General features: G+C 39.7%; 2 protein-coding genes across 7 annotated transcripts in view; one reads left to right on the forward strand and one right to left on the reverse strand.

The window, feature by feature from the left end:
• Positions 1–228: 228 nt before the first annotated feature.
• LOC118179088 (scaffold attachment factor B1-like) lies at positions 229–16341 on the reverse strand. 6 transcript variants are annotated; one of them, XM_035348144.1, is made up of 21 exons: positions 15877–16341; positions 14874–14961; positions 13788–13852; positions 13424–13702; positions 12258–12329; positions 11583–11610; positions 10156–10654; positions 9689–9738; positions 8884–8984; positions 8096–8245; positions 7898–7998; positions 6875–7014; positions 6050–6138; positions 5377–5513; positions 4650–4943; positions 3686–3823; positions 2869–2905; positions 1927–2048; positions 1101–1213; positions 840–906; positions 229–624 (listed from the first exon to the last, which is right to left on the reverse strand). In XM_035348144.1, exons 1-21 carry the CDS (start codon positions 16063–16065, stop codon positions 498–500), a joined length of 2886 nt encoding a protein of 961 aa, XP_035204035.1. In that variant the 5' UTR covers positions 16066–16341; the 3' UTR covers positions 229–497. The 6 variants fall into 6 exon arrangements, 5 of the variants coding, with proteins under 5 accessions (XP_035204035.1, XP_035204034.1, XP_035204036.1 ...); XM_035348143.1 differs by having other exon boundaries at positions 2869–2908; XM_035348145.1 differs by having other exon boundaries at positions 2869–2908; positions 12267–12329; positions 15877–16340.
• Positions 16342–16467: 126 nt separating this feature from the next.
• LOC118179152 (scaffold attachment factor B1-like) overlaps positions 16468–21699 on the forward strand; it is a 19819-nt gene continuing 14587 nt past the window's right edge. The window contains exons 1-6 of the mRNA XM_035348266.1: positions 16468–16809; positions 17680–17764; positions 19321–19385; positions 19471–19677; positions 20371–20430; positions 21087–21161. Coding sequence (XP_035204157.1) covers positions 16621–16809; positions 17680–17764; positions 19321–19385; positions 19471–19677; positions 20371–20430; positions 21087–21161 — 681 coding nt within the window. The 5' untranslated portion in view covers positions 16468–16620. The remainder of the gene's footprint in view (positions 16810–17679; positions 17765–19320; positions 19386–19470; positions 19678–20370; positions 20431–21086; positions 21162–21699) is intronic.

The raw sequence follows: 21699 nt of genomic DNA on the forward strand, positions 1-21699 counted from the left end.
AACCAATCGATACAAGTTTGGCAACTGAAGACACTCTGTAATGAGAACTAGGGAACCTTGAAACTCCCTCCACTCTGGGAGCAAAGTTCTCCCTCAATGTCCCCCCCTGCTGCCTCTCCCAACCCACAGACAACCCTCTCCCCCCACTGCTGCTCACCGTTTCCCCAGAAGGAGCTGACTTAATGGCACCTCGTCCTGTGCGCCAAGGAAGACTACAGGAAGATAGAATTGTTAGCCATAATCTGGTTTTATTATTTTTGAAAAATGGAATGTTTCACTAAAAGAAACTTTAACTAATACTTGTCCAAGAACACATTCACAACAACAAAATAAACAGCTGATATATTTGGCTACAATATGGCAGCAATCTTGCTTTTCATAATCACAGATTCAAGGTGACCCTGCTCAATAGAATTCACCACCATTGTCATCTTGTATTAAAAAAATATATATATTTATATATAGATATATATAAATATATATTATTTATAGTGCTTTCAGTAACGGCGGGTAAAACGGGTTTCAGTCAGTCTGTTTGTTCTCTCCTGGCCTGCAAAACCTCCTTGTATTCCACCACTCTGCATTATCTGGCTCTGGTTTCCACCTTGTGTGAAGCCTCCACGCCTAAAACAAGACCAGGCAAATTCAAAATTGTACACAACTAAATAATACTACAAATATGAGAAAAGGCATTTGCTTAGTGTTTTTTCTACTTGCAAATCCATACTTGGGTAGAATCTGAAAGTATTATTTTGTACTTTTGACACAGGAATTTAGTGTTTTATTCAGATGTCAGCTATTGTGAAACATTCATAAGCAGTCCAAACACAGCTTCTTACCCTGGTATCCCTCCTCGATTCATCACATGGCCTGGTCCTGACTGACCAGGCATGCTTCTATCACCACCTAATTAAAAAAAAAGGGGGGGGGGGGGAGGTATTCATGTTTTCCTATTAAAAAAGCAACATTTTGTTTCCAGAACTGTATTTGATTTTTTGCCAATGTTGTTAAAGCTCTGTAGGAATTTTAACTACCACTAGAAGTTCAGCAGCAGTAATTCATAGAAAAACCACAATCACACTGGTAAGCAGCAAGTGTACCTTGCCATCTCTCATGATCCCGTCCCATCATTCCTCCATCCACATTTCCCTGCCATGAACGATCTTGATGCCCCTCTAACTTTCGACCATGATCTCCCCAGTCACGTCCATCTCTTAAAAAAATAAAAGAAAGTCTTCTAGGTGTGTCCCTCATCAATTTAACAGCATAGGGTAAGGCCAAACACCATACCCCATAAAAGAGTGTATTAAGGCATTAGTCAAGCTGTATCTATATCCACCCAATCATTGCAGTAAGAACTGTTCAAACAGTGAGAAACTTGCTGAACAACATCCTCCACACAAAGCCCATCTTTTTCTGATCTACAGACTTATTTAGCGTCACAATATACTAAAGCACTTACACAGGGAGCAATTAATCAGCCATCATTCCTCTATCTGGTGTATTTATGTAGAACCGAACGTTATGCATCTAAAATACACCTAACTTGACGACTCACTGATTTGAAGACCACTAAAAACAGTCTCAGTCCCCCACTACTGCAGGAAAGAAAATCAATTTCCTTAAAACCTGTTAGTCACAAATGCAACTTTTGTGGGCACTATTGGACCATCTAGCATAGGACTCAATCTTATCTGTAGAAAAGGAAATTTACAAGAGAACCAGTTACCAGCTGAGCTACCTGAGCAGTACCCCTTCACTCACTAAATTCCTTGCTTATTCAGACGAGAATAGATGTTCGAAGAAACTACCTGGAGAAAGTATTCACACTTGGGAAACTGCTTCCACTGTCACCCCCTTCAAAGGTTTATTGAGCATTAGAATTAAGATTCAATAACTTGCTTCCCTTATTTCTTACACACTAACCGGGTTTGTGGAGGTATCCCTCTCCCTTCATTCATTCTTCTGTCAGACCCATAGCCACCCCAACTATCCCGGGAGTCCCGGGAATGACGGTCTGGCCCTCCATGGCGTTCATCTGGGTAATGCTGGAAAGCAAATGGTACAGAGTTCTGCTAAGAATTGATACAGGTTTCTTTTATGATATCAAAATTTCAGCTTCTCATAGGTTGCAGTTTTATTATGTGCCAGAAGATAAAACAGCTGTCTCATGCTTCACTGTTTTCATAGTTGCTACTATGTACAGTTCACTTTAGGCACTAATTTTGTTTCACAGTACATATTCTACTCCAATTACTGGTAGGTAGAAGCTTTGTATTTGGTTGTGCTGGTGCTCTTTTTTGTTGTTGTTGTTGATTTTTAAGGCTTACATTCTGGCTACAGTTTTTTTTTTTTTCCTTTACTAGAATGCCTGCCTCTTTTCTCAAGAGAGGAAGGAAGGGAAGTTTTAGTATGCCTGTGTGCTACAAGTTTTCACACTTGTCCTTTTATAGTCTTGTTGCATTATGGCACCACTTATTTCCTACATACTGTTTAGATATACATCAGAGAAGGGAACCCTTGCCAACTATGGATACATTACTACAGCATTTATCTCTTTACATATTGCAGTCACCTACGATTGTTAAATGGAAAACTTCCATCACCACATATCATGTTCTGGTCTGAAGAACTACCATACTGCAGCTCTAATCACTCTGAGGATTTTTTCCTCAGTTATGGCTAAATGCCCTAGTGAGCAAGTAACTCATGTTAGCACATTACTAGACTGTCAGTTGCTGACTGAACAGATACTGTTTAATTCTAATGGCAATTCCATTTAAGAAATGGGTATATCATGCACATTGTGCTTCTGCTTTGGGACTGGTTTGTTTTTAAAACTGAAGCGATTGTTTGGGTATGACCCACCTGCCCATCTCGATCTGGTATCCCTCGCGAACCTTCTCTTCTTGAAGAAAATAAGAGAAGTTTCAGTCAAATCAACATAGCAATCATAGTTCTGGTGTTTGTATGAAGTAGCATGTGGAAATTTATCTTTGTTAGTCTTTAAAACCAAGAACACCAATACTTGTTTGGCTCCAAGATATTTAAATGATTTTTTGTTTCAATAACCTAGCATACAAAGACATCAAACTAACACTTGTAGTAATATTAGTAAGCAAGGTGTCACTGAGACATGGTCAGGAACCTGAGGGAAGAACACTGTGCCAGGCCTTGAGCCAAGGAATAATATAGAGTGAACCAACCAGCATCAGAAATGAGTTACAAGAAAAAGCAATGTAGAACAGTTCTTGCCAAGCTCCTTTGAGAATAAACCAGAAGTGTCAACAGCACTATGCAGAAAGCATTTTTGTAGTCTGTGGAAGTAAAGTCAGTGTAAGCTAGTCTGTGAAGATAAAAGTAGGGAAAGTTTTAAAGCAAAGGAAACTGCTAAATCTTTGGCTAATGAATGGGGGATTCACAAAACAGATTTCCATCCATCTTGAGAGAAGTTACAGGATCTCCCTCAGCACCACCGCAGACTACAACAGAAATTAGCTTATAGTATTTAGGCAACCTTTTTTGATATATATTGAGGGAGACAGAATTGTAAGCATGTATAAACTTAGACACAAGAAATGCAAAAGGCTCATTTGTTTTTAGCACTGTTCAAGCCATTAGTAAGCTAGGAAAAGACACCTAATTTTCATAAAGGCATAGAAAGAATAGCCACCTCCTTACTGACCTGTCCAAAGAATGATCTTGGTATCGGCCACGATCCCTGTGGTCAAAGTCATGGAAGCGGTCCTGACGACCAAATTCAGAGTGGTACCTATCGTCCATTGCCATTCGCTTTGCCTCTGGCCAGTAAGGATCATCTCGCCTGAAGGAAAAGACACAACAGAAGTCTCAAAGCAGTCTTCCTTTCTTGCTCTCTTGAACAAGATCTTGAGATCAAACCTCATTCAATCCAATTATTCAAAAAAATATTTTTGATTTATAATTAAAAACTCTGAAGTGTTAAACTGACATCACATTTCAGTTTCAGAAAGGAAGCTAGTTACATGAACACCATACAAAAAGTGTAACCTCAGCACAGCTGGACAGGAGTCTAGTAAGTAAGTACCTGTTCCTTCTGGCATCCCGAGTTTAGAAACACAGAATAACCCAAGTTGGAAAAGACCTTCAAAATCAGAAAGTCCAACCATCTACCTGAACTACCAAGTCCCATCACTAAGCCATGTCCTTTAGTGCTATGTCTACATGCCTCTTAAAATACCTCCAGGGATGGGGACTCCACCACTTACTTCCCCGGAAACCTGTTCCAATGCTTGACCACCCCCTCCATGAAGAAATTTTTCCTAATGTCTCATCTAAGCCTCCCTTGGCACAACCTGAGACTGTTCCATCACATTCTATACCCATTTAAGTGAAGGGTTTATATTCTCAGTCACTCGTCTTTGAAAAATAGTTGCCAATTCTTTCAAATCTGCTATAATAAAGTTGTGCTTACAGGTACTTAAGTACAACATTTACTTTTTCTAAAGATCAATATTGAACTGTTAACAGCAACAAAGTAGAAAGCTTTCAGTTGTGAACCCCAATGACAGTTACAGCAAGAATATTTTCAAATTAGAGTATTCTAAAGCCTATGTATCTGTAAATGGATGTGCCCAAATACTTCAGTATCTCATCCCAGTTATTATTACCTGCCATCAGGATCATATGGCCTTCTCATTGCAGATCGCCGTTCTTGTTCATAGCGTAGCTGTTCCTGCTGGCGTCGCAGCTCTTCCCTCTCTCGCTGAATTCGTTCCTGTTCTCTCCTTCTTTCCTGCTCTATGTGCATTCTTTCTCTCTCCAATCTCTCCCTCTCCAAGCGTTCTCTGTCAAGACGCTGTCTTTGAAACTCAAGTCGTTCCCGCTCCCTCTGGAGCCTCTGTCTCTCATCCCGTTCATGAATGGCTTGAAGCCGTTGTTCTCGTTCTCGCCTCTCTCTCTCTCTAATTAAAAGAGCAGATATTTTGTTTTCAGTCAATTATCTTGAGTATAGGCTTCATTGCTTGTTTTGGGTGTTTTTATTTGTTTTCATTTTTTAAAAAAAGTTATATTCTTCCCACTAGCTGCTTAAACACAAATGGTGTATACTCAACTAAATCACAGCCACCTAAATAAAAAATTAGTCCATATAGGGTAAAAAAAAGTAGTAAGGACAAGGATTCTGCGTAAGTAACACAGTAGCTACTGGTTTCAGTAATAAAAACCTTCATAATTTGGCATTGCATCTGTTCTAGCAATAGTTTAATATCAAATTCATCTGATATACAAATGTGGAAGGTCCAGCACACAACTATGTTGAAGCCTGTTCAAAAAACACAGGTAAGAGAGGTACAAGCAAATGCCATTCAAAGTTTAGAGGAGAAGTGAAAAACTCACCGTCGCCTCTCTGTTTCCCTGATTTCTCTCTCTCTCTGCCTCTGACGTTCACGTTCTCGCTGTTCTTTGATTTTATCAAATGATAAAATATCTTGTTTCTCTTTGCTCCCAGATTTACGATCCTGGCTTTTCGTACTCTGAGTTAAATCAAAACAATACATTAGCCAAACACTTATAGAGAGAGCACTTGTAACTAGATTTCCTAGGCAAAACACCCACCTTATGGCAACTTGAACAAAACAGGCTCTCACACCTTCCCAAAGGTAAATAATATTGAAATTCCACAGAAAAGTCAGGGAGAAGCACCCAGAATTTGGCTAGAACTTCTAAAGAGTTTAAATATATATAAATATTAGAGGAGCAAGATCTGACTTGCATTGGTGAGAAATGATATACCACTTCAAAGGTCACTGGTCACCATACTGGTTGAAATATAATATATTAACTTCACTTAAAAATTACATTTCTACTACCTCAACTACAGCAGCAGCAACTGACTAACATGGTGAGATATAAGCATTTACTTTCACATCATCATCTTAACATTTTGTAAAATGCAATAAAAGGATAGCTGTTCCCAATACGCAAGGCAAAAAAAAACCTTCAATTATTTGCATATAAAGTTGGTTTATACCTATTATTACAAAAATACTTCTCTGAAAGCTGTACTTACTCTCTCTTTTGATGCAGACGTTTTCACACTGATAACTGGCTCTCCTTTGGATTTATCCATTACCACAGTCCTTTCAGTTCCTCGACTTGCTAGAAAACAAAAATATGCCAAAGGAATAAATAATACCCAAGACATTCAAAAATTCTTGCAATAGTTTAAGACCCTTATGATATGAAGTAGTAAAGAGTTATTTTACTGAGGGTCTTGAACGTCCTATGGAAGAATGTATTTGCGATTTAAATAGCTTACTGACACTTTGCTAAGTTGGGGGTGTGGGCAGTAAACTTGTAAGTAGCACTTTCTACCCGGGATGGCAGTTAGAAGAAAGCAAAAGCAAATTTAAGTTTGTTCTTAGGTCTGCAAAATACATACTTTCACCACATTTGGAAAAAAACAAACAAACAAAAAAAAACACTGTATCAGCTTTAAACCCAGTGACGGTTCCATTAAATTCACAGACTACCATATGCATCTTTTAAGGCCCACTAACAAAAACTGTGTTGCTAAGCTACTAGCATTCAAAAATGCAATAAAAAAAAAAAAAAGTTCTAAAGTATTTTCTGGCATGGGTTTTTTGTCAACCAGGAAAACAAAGTATTGCAAAGTACAGTTCAGTCTTTTTACTAAATTATGAATCATGCAAGAGTTGGAAGTTTTCTGACCACCCACAGTTCTTAATGTTTTAATGCTTGTTAGTCAATTAAGGAAACTTTTTTGGATGTGAAATACAGTAGAAGCAACTGCGATGAAGCTTTTATCAACTTATTTTCTTTAAAAATAAAACAAGTATCTTTGAATGTATTTCTGAAGGACCACTAGAATTACCTGATTTGCTTGCTCTAGATCGATCAGAGGGTCCCGCTTTCTGATCATCTTTCTCTTTTCCTTCATCTTTTCCGTCTTTTTCTGATTTCTTAGCATCATCTTTTTTGTCAGTCTTATCCTCCTTTTTAATACCAACAGACCTATAGACAAACTTTGCTTGAATAGACTTTCTAACAAGAATTACTACATAACCGTTCTTACTGATCAAGTCAATCACGTAAAAAGAAAAAAAAAATAAACACTCAAAAACACAGTCCAATGTCTTCCATGCTGCTGAGCATTTGCAGCATGTCAATGCATACTTGTACATTTAAGACTAGCAAACACTACGCTGAAGCTGTCTAAAAAGAAGAAACTACAGATGATCTGAGTATTCGGCATTCGAGTGCCAGAAATAAAAGCCTCCTGTTCTGCCTGTAAGTAACATTCACACATAGAACAGGGAGACGAGGGCCCACCCAGGGTTGATCCCCACTAGAAAATAAGTTTTTATGAACAGATACCTTTAGCACCTGATACAAAGCAGACCAGTCTGCCAAAGCATCTCTTATAATTTCATGAGAGAACAAAGTGTAGTAAAACAAAATGTCTCTTTCAAAAAACCCGGAGCACTTGAAAAACAAATATTGGAAACATTGATTACTAGCCATGCAAACAGTCCATCAAAAAGGCAGACAAATTACTAGAAAGATTTGTCAGTTAAAAGAACAGGCCAAGTCAGAATCAGATTACGGGACTAACAGTTCTGATAAAAAATACTGGTTAATATAAAAATGAACCATCTCCTCGTGTAACTGACAAGTTTTGATAATAAAACCTGAAAAGCTTTGTATTTCTGAACAGATGGCCAATCAAGATGTGCTTATTGCTACAGAACATCAATTTCAAATTTCCCAGTGTTACTACGATTTCAGATGGAGCATGAAACAAATCAAGACTTATTACAATTACTGTTCCCTTCTGTCACATGGCTGCAGTGTTTCAAACGAGTTTTAAACAGGAAAATATAAAAGAACGCTTTACTTCTCGGATTTGCAATCTGCTGAATGGTGCCTGTCTTTTTCCTTCCTTGCTTCCCCTTCCTTTTTGTCTGCAGGCTTTTTCCCAGCTGGTTCATTTTTTGCCTAGAATTTTAGCCAGAAATATTTTTAATAATAGAAGACAGGCACTAAACGTACACACTTATTTTCATTATACTATCACGCAATAGCTACCCTTTACCTTTTCCACAGAAATCATTTTTCCATGCAGCTCTGTTCTGTGGAGATGACTAATACACTTGGTGGCTTCTTCAGATGTTGACATTGTAACAAAGCCATAACAGCGAGCACCAGGACTGCGAGCATTTGTCACTACTTTTGCACCAACCACCTACAAGGGAAAAATATATATATATACACATACACACGTGGTCTGCATTTGCAGATCTATCACAAAATAATTTTTAACTTATCATTTGAGCAGCTCCATGTATTGGTAATAGTATAGTGCCAAGGAAACATTCTTGGCACACAATATTCCATTCGTGTTCTAAGACAACAACATTGTTAAGCTCATTTCACATTTTAACCTGACCTTTATCATGTCCATGATGTTCTAGAAGTGCTTCACTAAGGAACACTTGACAGAAATATCAGAATCACAGAATCGTCTAGTTTGGAATGGTCCTTTAAGATCATCTAGTTTCACTCCCACCACTCCATGGGCAGGGACACTTCCCACTAGACCAGGATGCCCAAAGCACCATCCAACTTGGCCCTGAACAATTTCAGGGATGGGGCTTTCACAACTTCTCTGGGCAGCCTGTTCCAGTGCTTCATCACCCTCATCACAAAGAATTTCTTCCTTATATTTATTCTAAATGCAATGCTAACAGTGTTACACCTAAGTCAACAGCAACACGAACACAGCTAAAAAGGTTAAATTTAAGATTATTGCACATAAGCTCTAAAAAACTATAAACCAAACACTGATTAAACAATTTGTTAGTTTGCATATCCGCTAAATACCTTTCCATACTTGCTGAAAAGATTCTTCAAGTCTGTAGCTCTAGTAGATGAAGAAAGTCCACTAACCCACAAATTTCTGCCAGAACCACTACCTGCACGACCTAATTTACAGAAGAAAAAAAAGCCAAACATTGAAAAAAAGAAAAAACACATTTACACAGGAATGCAACAGTGAAAAAGCAACTGCTCTACGAACTCCACTTTTTCTCTTCATGAACCTCTTTAAGCACAATTTTAACTATACCTCTTCCAACCAATCTTAATATCACCTAACATATTGCAGCCTTCAAAAACTAACTCTTGACCTCCACACCTGACATGCATTTCAACAGTCTTAATGAGCTTTCATCTACACATTGACCCCTACATTTCAATCACTGTGATGAGAACTAAAAAGTACTAAACATTAATTTACAACAGAACTTTTTCGATTTTGTCACTTAGGAACTGAAATTCACAGTTCACCAGAAACACGATACAGAGCATAGAGATTAAATATCTTTGACATTTTCTGACAAATACCAGTCTTGTCAGGACCTACCACCACTTCAGAAACCTAGTGGGAGACTCCAGTACAAAAACAACAGTGAATATATATGTACACTTACACACTAAAAAGAAAGCAAAAATCACAAGAACAGCAAGTCAAAGTATTTAAAATTAATCACTACAATTGCTCCATTCACTCCTTCATACATCCACTTACGAAAACTGACTTGAAAGAAACGGTTAGATTTGACCAAGAAAAATTTTAAAGTCACACGTACATTTTTTTAAAATAAAATAAATAAAATAAAAAACATACCTTTCTCATCTCTTGAGATCATCTTTGTATCTCTGTCCTCCTCAACAGGGCTAAAGATAAAACATCCCGTTATTCAACCAAGCAAGAGCATAAACAAAATTCTAGATTGCACGCTAGAATTTGATACCTACCAGTGAATTATTTCTGAAATAAAAGATACCATTCAAATTTTTTGAAAAACAAGAGAAAATACGGGACTTGTATACTTAAACAGGCAATTCATACTGTTTTGCAGATGACTGAAATTAAAATAATTTAAGAAAACAACCTTTGAAGGTTGAGGAAGGAAAGAAATCAAACCCTCTGTGTTTAAAAAAGTCTGCACAAGGAGAAATAAAACAGATTCTTTAGGAATAGGCTACAATTTCATGAGTCTTGGTGGCCAATTGAAGGAAACAGCTTATTCGCATCACTTAACGACCAATGAAAAAAGATAGCATCTGGTCTATAACGGAGAAAAAACAAACCTCTTTTTCTGATCACCGCCCTCACTGGTTGAGGACTCTCTAGTAGCAGGGGATTCCTCAGAATTAGCTTTGTCTTCTGTTTTCTTGGCATCTTCTTTGCTATCTTTGCCTTCAGGACCTGCGCCTTTTTCCGCTGTTTCCCCACTAGAGGCTTCCAGGCCTTGGAATCGTTTGCTACTCTGATCGCTTAGGGTCTCTAATACTAAAGATTCAGAGTCCGGTTTCTCTTCCTCTATTGTCTGTTCACTTCTCTCCCCTTTTGCTACAACTAAACGCTTTGCCTCCTTCCTTGACATAGCTTGTGCCGATTTGCTGTCCAAATCTAAAGCATCTTCCTCCAACTGAGCAGCAGCAAGAACATCCTCTTCCTCTGCTAGCCTCTTGCCTGGCACCACGTTACTTGCTTCCTGTGCATGTGGCTGCTCCACTTCGGAAGTTTCTTCGTTAAGTAGTTCAGATTTACAAGTTTCCCCCAAAATGTCGAGTATTTTCTCATTTTCTACGGATTTAACAGGAATAGAATGGCACAAGATTTAATCACCAGGGAAATACAGCAATCACAAATGTGGAACTGGCATGGCTGCCACACTAACACCAAGAGAACTTCTAAGCTACACAGAGATTGGAAAACCCTAGTGTACACAGTGTTAAAATTGCTATGCTAACTGCAGTCTGACAAACTACCTTATCAGCCCTAAAATGTTAACAGGGAAGAAAAACGTCCCCACAGATTTAACAAAAACCTTCTGGCTGATCCTTGGTATTCTTCATGAAATCGTTCAGCTCTGTTTCTTCTCTAGTTAGCTTCCAAAGTCCAAGACGCTTAACTGAACATATCAATGCACTGAGAGTTCAATTTCCAAATTTCTGTGAAATTCTTTCAGCAGACAGTCCAACACGAAAACTGGGCATCTTCTGATGTTCGCAGTCCCAGAATGCAAGTATGATACGTAGAAAATTCCCGTGACGACACTTTCCTTCTTCTGAAGTTCAGTCACCAGAATTTATGTTCTGTACCAAAGCTTTATAGTACCTGCATTCCTTTATTTATATTCACAGAACTGCAATACAGTGTGATATCACAAGATCTGTTTTATATTCAGAACCTTTGCATCTTTAAGGCTTATTCTTTAAATCCGTTGTAGTTGAGAGCTCTATACAACTATTTCCTCCCATTAAATACAAGTTTTCAAAAAGTAGTTCTCCACAGATCTGGTGATATGACTGGGTTTCCAATCTCTATGATCGTGCATGACCTGGATTGTCCACCATAATAAGGTACACAACGGTAATGCATTAAAAAATGAACAGGAATACAAAAATAATTAAATGAAAAATGAAACTGTTTCAAAGCCCTGGACCCTTCCCCCCCAACACAATACTCCTATTAAGAAAAAAAAAAAAAAAAAACACACACACCACAGTACCTGGCTCCAAAGGTAATTCTTCAGTTTCCTATGGAGAAAAGCAGCAGACAGAGAAATATCAGTATTCAAAAAAAAAGTCAAGATGCTATTGCTTACCCCCCTACACCTTGGAGGAAAGCAGTACTATGATTTACACTATTTCTACTTTGAAATTATAGTATTTTGAATAAATTTCTCACAAGATGGTTTAACATTACTTTTTTAAGGTTTTAATGCTTTATGAAACATATTAATATTTCAGTATTTCTCAAATTCAGACACCACAAACTGGTGGTCAGTTTCAACCAACTACAACACTGATAACATTTGTGTTTTTTTTTAAACGTACAACACAGTAATACTTCAACAACCCTACTCGCACTAATATGGGTATATAAACTACCAAATATAAGTGACATATACCATATTTTATCTTTGTGTTATCCTTCTCTAGAGTCTACTTTACAAAGTCTGCCTTCTGAAAGTGGTACTGAAAGAACCACCAGCCTCACTTGAAGCTGTAAGTGTTCTTACTCAACCACAAATGAATGATCTGGAAATGAGGCCCATATTTCAGAACAGATCAGTTCCAGCTTTATTGTCAAAACGGGATACATACTCTTTTAAAGAAAGTTAGATATAATATAAAGGTATCAAGATCGTTTATACAAGACTCAAAGCTGTACATGTACGTACACAATTTACCTTTATTACAGTTAAATCAGACGAAGCGGCACTGAAACTGTTTCCAACGTCTTCAGCCTCTACCTTGAAAAACAGAAAGCATTACATTAGCTATAAAAGAATGGTATTCCAAACAAAACCTGAATGAGAAATCAAAGATTAGAAATTATTTCCTCTGACAACTGTCAAGCAAATCTCTCAGCATGCAAAACAACCAAAGAGGTTAAAAACCTGACTGATGAATCCCACACCTCTTACCCAATCCTACCATATGAATAAGCTTTCCCATTAACTCTGAAATATGTTGGTTGCCTTAAAATCTTTTAAGGTCTTTGATTCTGGCAGCAATGTTTCTTTTCCTCTCTTATTTACAGCAAGAACATAGAGCCAAGAAGTCTGTGACTAGATAACCACATTTTTTTTACTGAGAAGACTGCAGGAGGTGACCTAAACTCTGGTACTGAAAAAAAACCTTTTCATTATTCTCCCTTGACTTGCGTGAGGGAAAGGGGAAATGACTGGAGATGGGAGTGTTTACTTCTGCAGCTTAAAGACTTAGGGGGGGAAAAAATACCCACTTTGGAATTTTATAGTCTAGACTGATGAAACAATGTGTACACACAACAAAGAACTACACTTCCCTATCAGAGTGGATACAAATACTTTCTTTGAGGCTTTTGTTGTATGTTTCATAAGGTAAACACTTGACTTTGAGGAAAAAGTTTATCTTCTTACCCCTATGAGCAACTTCATAAAAGCAGCGTAACAGACAAACAGAAAGCCAATACAAAAATACTTTCAAAACTTAGGTAACCTAAGACCATATCCTAACCAAAAAAAAAAGTATCCAGAATATATTTATGCTGCTGTTTAGATGAAGTGAAACATAAATGCTGCAGCCTTATTTGTCTCATTTATCCTCCTACATAAAGATATGAAAATGTGATTGTAAGTATAAGGTGAAGTACTGAGTTCAAAGCATTATTCATTTGTACAGTAATACAATGCACACAAACAACATCTAAGCATTTAAAATCAAGAATGCAATTTCCACATATATGTAAAAGAAGAAAAAGCAACGATTATGAGAACCAGTAGAGACCCAAATCACTTCAGCTACACTCTAGCTAGTTATACTATTAAAAAAAAAAGATTCCACACACATAAGAGATGCATACCATTGCTACTGGTATTTCTCCTGATTCTTCTTTAATTTCAGAAAATTGTGGGGATGCCTCCAAGTTACGTACAGCATATGCTGTAGGCTGATCTGGAAGTCCTTTCGTTTCTGCATCAGCATTTTCTTTACTGTCAGACAGCGAGTCAAGAATATTATCAGCACTGCAGTCCTCTCCGCAATCTACAGCATTGCCATTATCTATTTCAGCTTCATCTAACACACTAATATCCATCATGTCAATATCCTGAAAGTTATCCAAACTTGCTTCGATATCCTCCTGTAAAAAGAAAAGTAGTATATGTAATAGTCGTAACTTGCAAACAACACGATTATTGCTTCACTTCCAACACAGCTTCACATACCTGTCCATCTCCAGAATCCTCTTCCAAGCCATTGTCTTCAACCCCCTCTTCATCTGGTCTACGTCCTAGTAACATTGATTGTTAAAATATAAAAAGGTACAAACATGCATCTTCAAGTCGCGTTTTTCCATCAGAATACATATTCCATTCAACTTAAGTTACCTACTTTTTCTTATTTTCCCACAGCTGACTGACAATTGTGACATTTTCTTTGCAGTTATGATTACCCATTTTAGTTTGCAAGCAAATATAATGTTGGATGCATCAACAAAAATCTGAGTCAAAAAAATAGTAAAATGTTTAAGCTTCATCTCAAAAATTTACATTTCATATAAACCAAAATTAACTATTTATAATCTTTCATTTTAAATAACTATTCTGTTCAGCTCTAATATGAAAGCAAGTTTCAACATTACTTGATTACAACAAAAGCTCAAACTGTGCTAACGTAACTAAATTATAGAAAAATAACACACTATTTTTAGAAAAAAATAAGCGATATGTAAGACTATTTCTCACCATCCAGAAATTATGTCTACATATCTTTCCCTATGGAAAGCCTTAAAAAAAAAAAATCAAACTTCCAATACTGATTAAAATCGGGTTTTCTGGGGGAAAAAAAGACTGCTACTAGCTATGAAACATAAGCACAACAAACTACAGAGGCCATTTTAAATTTGCTAGAAACTCTGTATTTCTTTCCTGGGTGGAAAAACAACAACAACAACAACAAAAAACTTATATGTTTCTCAAAAGTAAAGGTACAGTCATGTAAAGAAATAATCACCTATTTTAAAATAAGGCATCATGGCATTAAAGGTCATAACCAAGAAACATAAACTTCAGCTGTGTTCCAGCTTTTCCAGAAGACTGGCTTTATCAAAATCTGGCTCAGGCAAGAACTGTTAGCTACAGCCTTGCAACTGCAAAACATTCAGTGCACAACAGTACCAAAATTACACAGTGCGCTTTTCCAAAAGGCAAAGCAGACTTAGAAAGAGATTAGCAAGATTCTTGTTCACAGATAAAATCTAACAGAAAACCCAATGGGGAGGCGGGTGAAGATCTTCGCTAAATCCCCTGTACCTTTGCTGCTTCTTTTTGAAGTTTTCTTGTTGACAATTTCTGAAACCGCTGGAATTTCATCAGGATTCCCCCCTTCCTCCTCAATAGCCTATTAAGGAAAAAAAATAAAGATATGAAAGCAGATATAAAAAAATCTATTTGTGTTTCTCTGTTGATTTTACACACTGTACACCAGCCAGCAGAAAAAAAATAAAATAAGAATATAATAATTTGAATTAGACTTGCATACAATAAAAAGGCACCTGCTTCAAAGCATCTAGCATACATAAAATTGTACTGTGCTGGCATAAAGTTTCTGGAAGGCAGTCAGCAGTTTAACCTATAGCCAAAAAATAAAAATACCGTTTCAGTTTTAGTTAAAAACAGAGCAGAAACTTGGGAAGTACAGCAATATGCGATCAACTAGGTTGTGGTAGTCAATGGTACGGCATTTGCAACAATGCACAGGTACGCAAGCACCAGGGTGTCATGACACAGTAAGAGCCTTGGATCCTGGAGACAGCATCCTGCAAAAGGTGTCTATGTGCAACTTGCATCCCAAGTATTCTGATTAGGATGTGGTGCCCACACTACCAACTTCTTCTGAAAGTCAGAAAAATCAATACACTACAAAAAGCCCAGTGCACAGAACTGTAAATTCAGGAGCTGAACGGAGGGCTGACTGCCCACCGCTGCACGGCACTGGGAACACCTGAGCCGAGTGCCACAGCACACACACTGCGCCGTGCACGTCTAGGAACTGGAATAGGGGTCGCAGTAGAGCCGGCAACGCCACTCACCCCCACCCTGCCAGCAGCGGCCAGCACTCTAAGGGACGCTGGTCCCGTGCGGATCGCTCGCATCGAGCCCGGGGGGGCAGCCCCGAAGCACGCCCGGGGCCCGGCCGCAGCCCCTCCGCCGCTTGGCGCCATTTTCCTCAGCGGCGCCGGGAGGGGAGGGCCGGGGCCGCGCAGGCGACGGCTGCGCCTCGCCCTCAGGCGGCCCACGCGCGGCGCCCGCTCACCTTCCTGAGGCGCTCGGTCAGGACGCTCTTGTTGCCGCCGCTGTCCAAGTTGCGGCGCCTGAGCTCTGCCCGCAGGTCGATCACGCGCAGCTCGCTCAGCCGCCGGGTCTCCGGCTCCGAGCTGGGGCCTCCCGACCCACCCGGGGCGACAGGCTCTCCCTGCCCGGTCGCTGGCTGGCTCTCTGCCATGGGGCCGTCGTTTCGACTCGCACGCGTGGAGCGAGATGGGGTAAAGGCGACGGCGGAAAGCCGGATTCACAACACAAAATGGTGGCGGAGAGGGGACGCGCTGAGGAGAAGGGGGGGGGGAGGAGGGAAGCGCAGCTCGCACGCGCGCAGAGCCGAACGCCCCAGCCGGGAACCTACGCGCCTGCGCGCGGAACCGCGCCCGCCCGTAACGTCGGAGCGACGAGGCGCGCAGGCGCGCTGCTCCTCGCCCCGCCCTCACCGCAGGAGCGCGCAGCCGCAGCCTGCCCCGGCGCTCGGGCGCACGCGCGGCCACAGCAGGCCTCAGGGGCGCACGAGCCGCCCCGTGCCCGCGCTGCCGCTCCCGCTGCGTCCCAGGCTCCGCCTCCCCCCGCCGCCCTCCCCTCCGAGCCTGCGCGGAACGGGCTCCTCTTCCCCCTCCCCTCAGTGCGTCTCGGCTTCCGCACCATTTTGTGCTGTGATCGCAAGGTTAGCTCCCTGCTTGCGCCGCGTCCTCTCGTGCGCTCGGGCTCGAGGCGGGATACCGAAGGGGCCGTGATGGCGGAAAGTCAACCCGCGGCCGGGCTGGGGGACTTAACCACCCTCGGCGGAGCCCCAGCTCTCGGCTCGGAGCCCGAAACCCGGCGGCTGAGCGAGCTGCGGGTCATCGACCTGCGTGCTGAGCTCAAGCGCCGTAACCTGGACAGCGGCGGCAACAAGAGCGTCCTAACGGAGCGCCTCAGGAAGGTAGGGCGCGAGCCGGGGGGAGGGGCGCACTCCTCATCCGGGCCCTTTGTTCCCTGCCCGCGGCCCTTAGGCGCATGCGCGCTGGCGGTGCAGCCCGGCGGCCCCGCGGGAGGCCGAGAGCGGGGGGGGGGGGCCGCGGCCGCCATCGCAGCGGCGCCGCCGTCGCCTCCTGGCCCGCCGCTTTCCGCAGGCGCCGCGGAGCTCGTCCCCTTGTGGGGGCTGCCGGCAGCCCTGCCGCGGTGCTGCTTTCTGCCTGCACGCCGGGCCAGCCCGCGGGGTTCCTTGAAGCCGTTCCTTTGACGTGCAGTTCTCTGACCTCGCTCCCCAGGCCCGCGATCTTCCCCTCGCGTCCTTCCTCTGGTCCTTTCTCTTGCGTACTCTGCATGCCCTTCACCTCGTTCGCTTCCCTGCCGAAGGGGTACCCCTTTTTCACAGACTTCTATAAGGCCAGAACAGTGTAATCGGTTGTGGTTCCTCTATGGCTTCTAATAGGCCTCAGCACGTTAAAGGGGAAAAAATAGCGTATCAGTTCCTGTAGTGGTCGTTATCGGTTTTAGTTTTGTTTTGTGTTTTGTTTTGTTTTGATTGTTTGTTTTGGCTTTGTTTTGTTTTTAAACAAAATGCTTATCCACTGGATAGAGAGCCTTGTTTACAGATGGGGGAGTACTTCGCTCCTGAAATGTAGCTTGACTTGTCTGGGGGGTTGTGTTACAGCACTACAGCACCTTATTGCTTGTGTGTTTGATGGCTGATGTGGCTGCCTGGCTGCATGATCTGAGCTAGAGGGAGATGCTGATATTTCCTTCTGACATTCTTAAAAGTGCATACCAGCAAACAGTACAATAGATATTGTATTGCTGTGTCCAACAGGCAATTGAGGATGAAGGAGGAGATCCCGATGAAATTCCTGTGGCTTCAGAACTGACCAAAAGAATGCCAAAAAGAACTAGCAAAGGTACAGAATCCAGACAAATACAGCTTCTGTATTTTATTGTAGCTGGAACCTAACAGTACAACGGTCGTTCATTTTATTTTGCTGGTTTATGTAAAAAATAAAAGCTTTGTGCCTTTTATTTTGCAGAGAATGGTAAAACTCTGCTGCATTAGCAAGCAAGGACAACGATTATAGGACAACTGGGTGTATTTGTATTAGCAAGTCTTGAAACCTGTAGACAAGGACTTAAGTTGCAGGTGTTTCTCTACTTGTGTCCAGGAATGCAGGATTGTGTTGGGACAGAGCAAGCAGCTGTGGTGTGAGCTCTCATTGAAAGCTCTGCCAATGTATATTAATCTAGATCCACAACACCCCAGTTACTAATTTATTTGCCATAACTATGCATGTAGCTTTTCCTTTTTTTATTGCTCTTGAACCTCCATAATTGTGACACATTTTTAAGTGCAAGAAATTTCAGTACTCTAAGAATAATCAAAAGGCATTGTTGCAGAAATAAAAACAAGTATAAATTTTGTTAGCGTCATGCTTCATTTTATAATTTTATCGTTTTGAAAAACTATTTTGAATTACTCATTGCTGATTGAAGTATATTTTGCCTCAAGAACTTTAAATATTGGTGTTGGTCATGTTACACGTGGCTTATTGTCATTGCTCATAGCCAGTTTTTGAAAGACACTTTCTGAAATTTATTTTTAAGCTGCTTCCTTTAAGGTAACGCAGAGGAAGGGAAAAAAAAAAAAGAGCAGCTGATTTTTAGCAGTGTTACAAATTTGCTGGTGACAACGTGGCTGAACACTGTCAGTGTTTCCAGGATCTTAAACATGAAGATGAATTCTAAATCAGTTTAATTATTTAATGTCTTAAATGAAAAGAGGGAGGTTTTGTAACAACTCATTTTTCTGAATGGAAAACCTTCCTAGGCCATGTTGCCTTTTTAAGTCTTGGTAAAGTTGTGTCGTGAGTGGTGTTTAGCTGTTGGAAAATAGAACAGAATAGTTCAGTTGGAAGGGACCTAGAAAGATCATCTCATCCAACTGCTTGACGACTTCAGGGCTAACCAAAAGATAAAGCTTATTAATGAAGGCATTGTCCAAATGTGTCTTGAACACTGACATGTGGAGCATCAACCACTTCTCTAGGAAGTCTGTTTCAGTGTTTGACCACCCTCACAGTAAAAATAAATTCCCTAATGTCCATTCTGAACCTCCCCAAGTGCATCTTTGAACCGTTCCCACATTTCCTGTCATGGGTGAGCAGGGAGGAAGACCAGCACCTCCCCTGCTCAAGATGTTTCACCTAACTGGGCTACTTCAATTTCATGTTTATGCCATATACTTGTAGAGAGTGGTTAGTCTTCACTTATGTCCAGACAGACTTGGACTTCTAAATCAGGGTCTTAATGATTATTCATTGAAACAGTATTGACTAGATGATTCAGCAAAGAATTGATGTGTTATGGAATTTAGTCCTATTTCTCACTTCAGTTATTTTTTTTTTTTTTTTTTTTTTTTTTTTAAATTTATTAATATATTTTTTTTTTTTTTTTTTTTTTTCAGGAAGAAAACCAGAGGAGGAAGGTGCTGAAGACAATGGACTAGAAGAAAACTCCAGAGATGGGCAAGTAAGTGAAACCAGGATTGTGTTTACTAAGAATATGAGTCATTTAAAACTCAATAAATAAACACCTACCCTTTCTGTTTCTGTAGGAAGATATTGAAGCAAGTCTGGATACCTTACAAGATATTGACATGATGGATATTAGTGTGTTAGATGAAGCTGAAATAGACAACAGCAGTGCTGTAGACTGTGGAGAAGACTATAGTCCTGATAATATTCTTGATTCACTGTCTGATAATAAAGATAATGTTGATGCAGAAATGAAAGAACTTCCAGATCAGCTAACAGAAAATGAGGCAAGTAGGGGTCTTTGAGAATTTTAAGATATTTGATATGTAAATGAGCACATGAATGAGTTACTTCCGTAAGATACAGGACATACATATAATGTGGATTCTCTTTAATTTTTATCACTTCTTGTGTCCTGTGTTCGCTTGGGCCTATTAGAGGTTTAAAGTGTTGACAAAGTCACAGCCTGCTTTACCTTGCAGTAACATCTTTCTTTGCTGTGAAAGAAGTGCAGTTAATCTGGAATTGAAAGTAGCGCGTTAGATAAGGGAGATTTTGGGGGCATTTCATTTTCTGGAAAAGTGGAAACCCAAGTCAACTTCACTTCTAGCTTCTTTAAGTTGGAAAATAAAGTTAAAAAATAGGGGGGAGGATGGAAAAAACAGGTTATGCAAAATAACCAGAGAAACATGAAATACCAGGCTTCCTTCTAAATCAGAGTAACTCTGAAGTATACACTATTATGTTGAAATTAAAGGTAACTGGAAAAAATACTCCCCTGCTAGTATTTAATGATCAAGAATATTTATATGTTAGTCTTCTTGGGTAACGTCCTTAACTAGCAATCAAGATCTTCTAATTATTGGAAAATATTTCTCATATTATTGCTGGGGAAAATGGAATTACAGTAGTATTTCTCAGTAAGCTAACACTGTATTTTTTTGTAAGGAATGCTATAATTTATTTTTTACTCTTTTTAGGAAGATTATGATGAAATTGAAAACAATGTAGATTCCTCTTCTGATTTAATTGAAGTGAAGGTAAATTGAAAATGTAACCATTTCAGATTGGTTTTTAATGCTATTCACTCTGTGACCATACTACAAAAAAGAAAATAACGACTAATACAAATTTTTAACAGAATCCAAGCCATACGTAATCTTGCTTACAATACAGCCTGTGAAATGGGTGCTTTGTTTTGTGTTTTGCTACTTTTCAGTCTGCTATCAAGACTGACTTTTCTCTCAAATAAAAATACTCTTGTACTGTAAAGGAAACTGCCCCCACCAAAACATAAAACATATACCAAAAGTATTCTGATGAAACCATCTTGCTTGGGAGAAGTGATGTTTTAAAAATTACGTATTTTTTTTTATTTCTCCTGCTGATTATATGAAGTAGTAGCTGGGTTTGATTTTCACTCTAGTTGATATGGTACATAACCCCCCTTTTTTTTTTGCTCCCTTTGCTTTAATATTCCCAGTTATGAGGATAATAGTGGATGACATTTTGGCTTTAATTTGACCAAAACTGCTTATATAAAATATTTATTTTCACTGGATGCTGAAAAGCAACACTAAATGCAGCAGATGAACCGGTGTATTTTTTAAATCTTGGAGTTGGGCTGGGGGGTTGGTATTCTCTATTACAAAATACATACTATAAAATTCTTATTCTGTGCTTATTTCCTGAACAGAAAACGGAGAAACTACACTTGGAGCCAGGTACTGTTAAAGAAAAGCATATTCCTGTCTTTTCAACTAATACTTTTTAAACCATTAACTATTTTAAAACAAACAAACAAACAAACGTATAATTTGCATTATTTTTATGATGGACAACCCAGATCATGCAGGGTCATAGAGATTGGAAACCCAATCATATCCCCAGATCTGTGAAGTGATGCTTGTCATTTTTGAAATATTTTCAGTGAAATGAAATGGTTTAAAAACCTGTTAAACTACATAAATGGATTTAGAGAAGTTAATCACAGTTTAAGAGGTAAACATTCTACCTGTAAACAGATCTTGTGATATCACACACACTGTAACTCTTTAGAGAGCAGTGAAAGCAGTAAAAAGCTATTTTAGGGCGTTAAAAAGTAAGGATTAGTTACTGGATACAGAAGAAAGAAGAGTTTCTTCATGGAAATTTCATACAGATACTTTTCACTTTCTGGACTGAAAACACACTCATGCACCATCAGAAGATGCCCAATTTTCGTGTTGGACTGTCTCCTAAAAGAATTTCACAGAAATTTAAAAATTGAACTCTCAGTGCATTGATATGTTCAGTTAAGCGTCTTGGAC

Source organism: Oxyura jamaicensis, chromosome 28 (genome assembly GCF_011077185.1).
Source record: "Oxyura jamaicensis isolate SHBP4307 breed ruddy duck chromosome 28, BPBGC_Ojam_1.0, whole genome shotgun sequence".
Classification (NCBI taxonomy): domain Eukaryota; kingdom Metazoa; phylum Chordata; class Aves; order Anseriformes; family Anatidae; genus Oxyura; species Oxyura jamaicensis.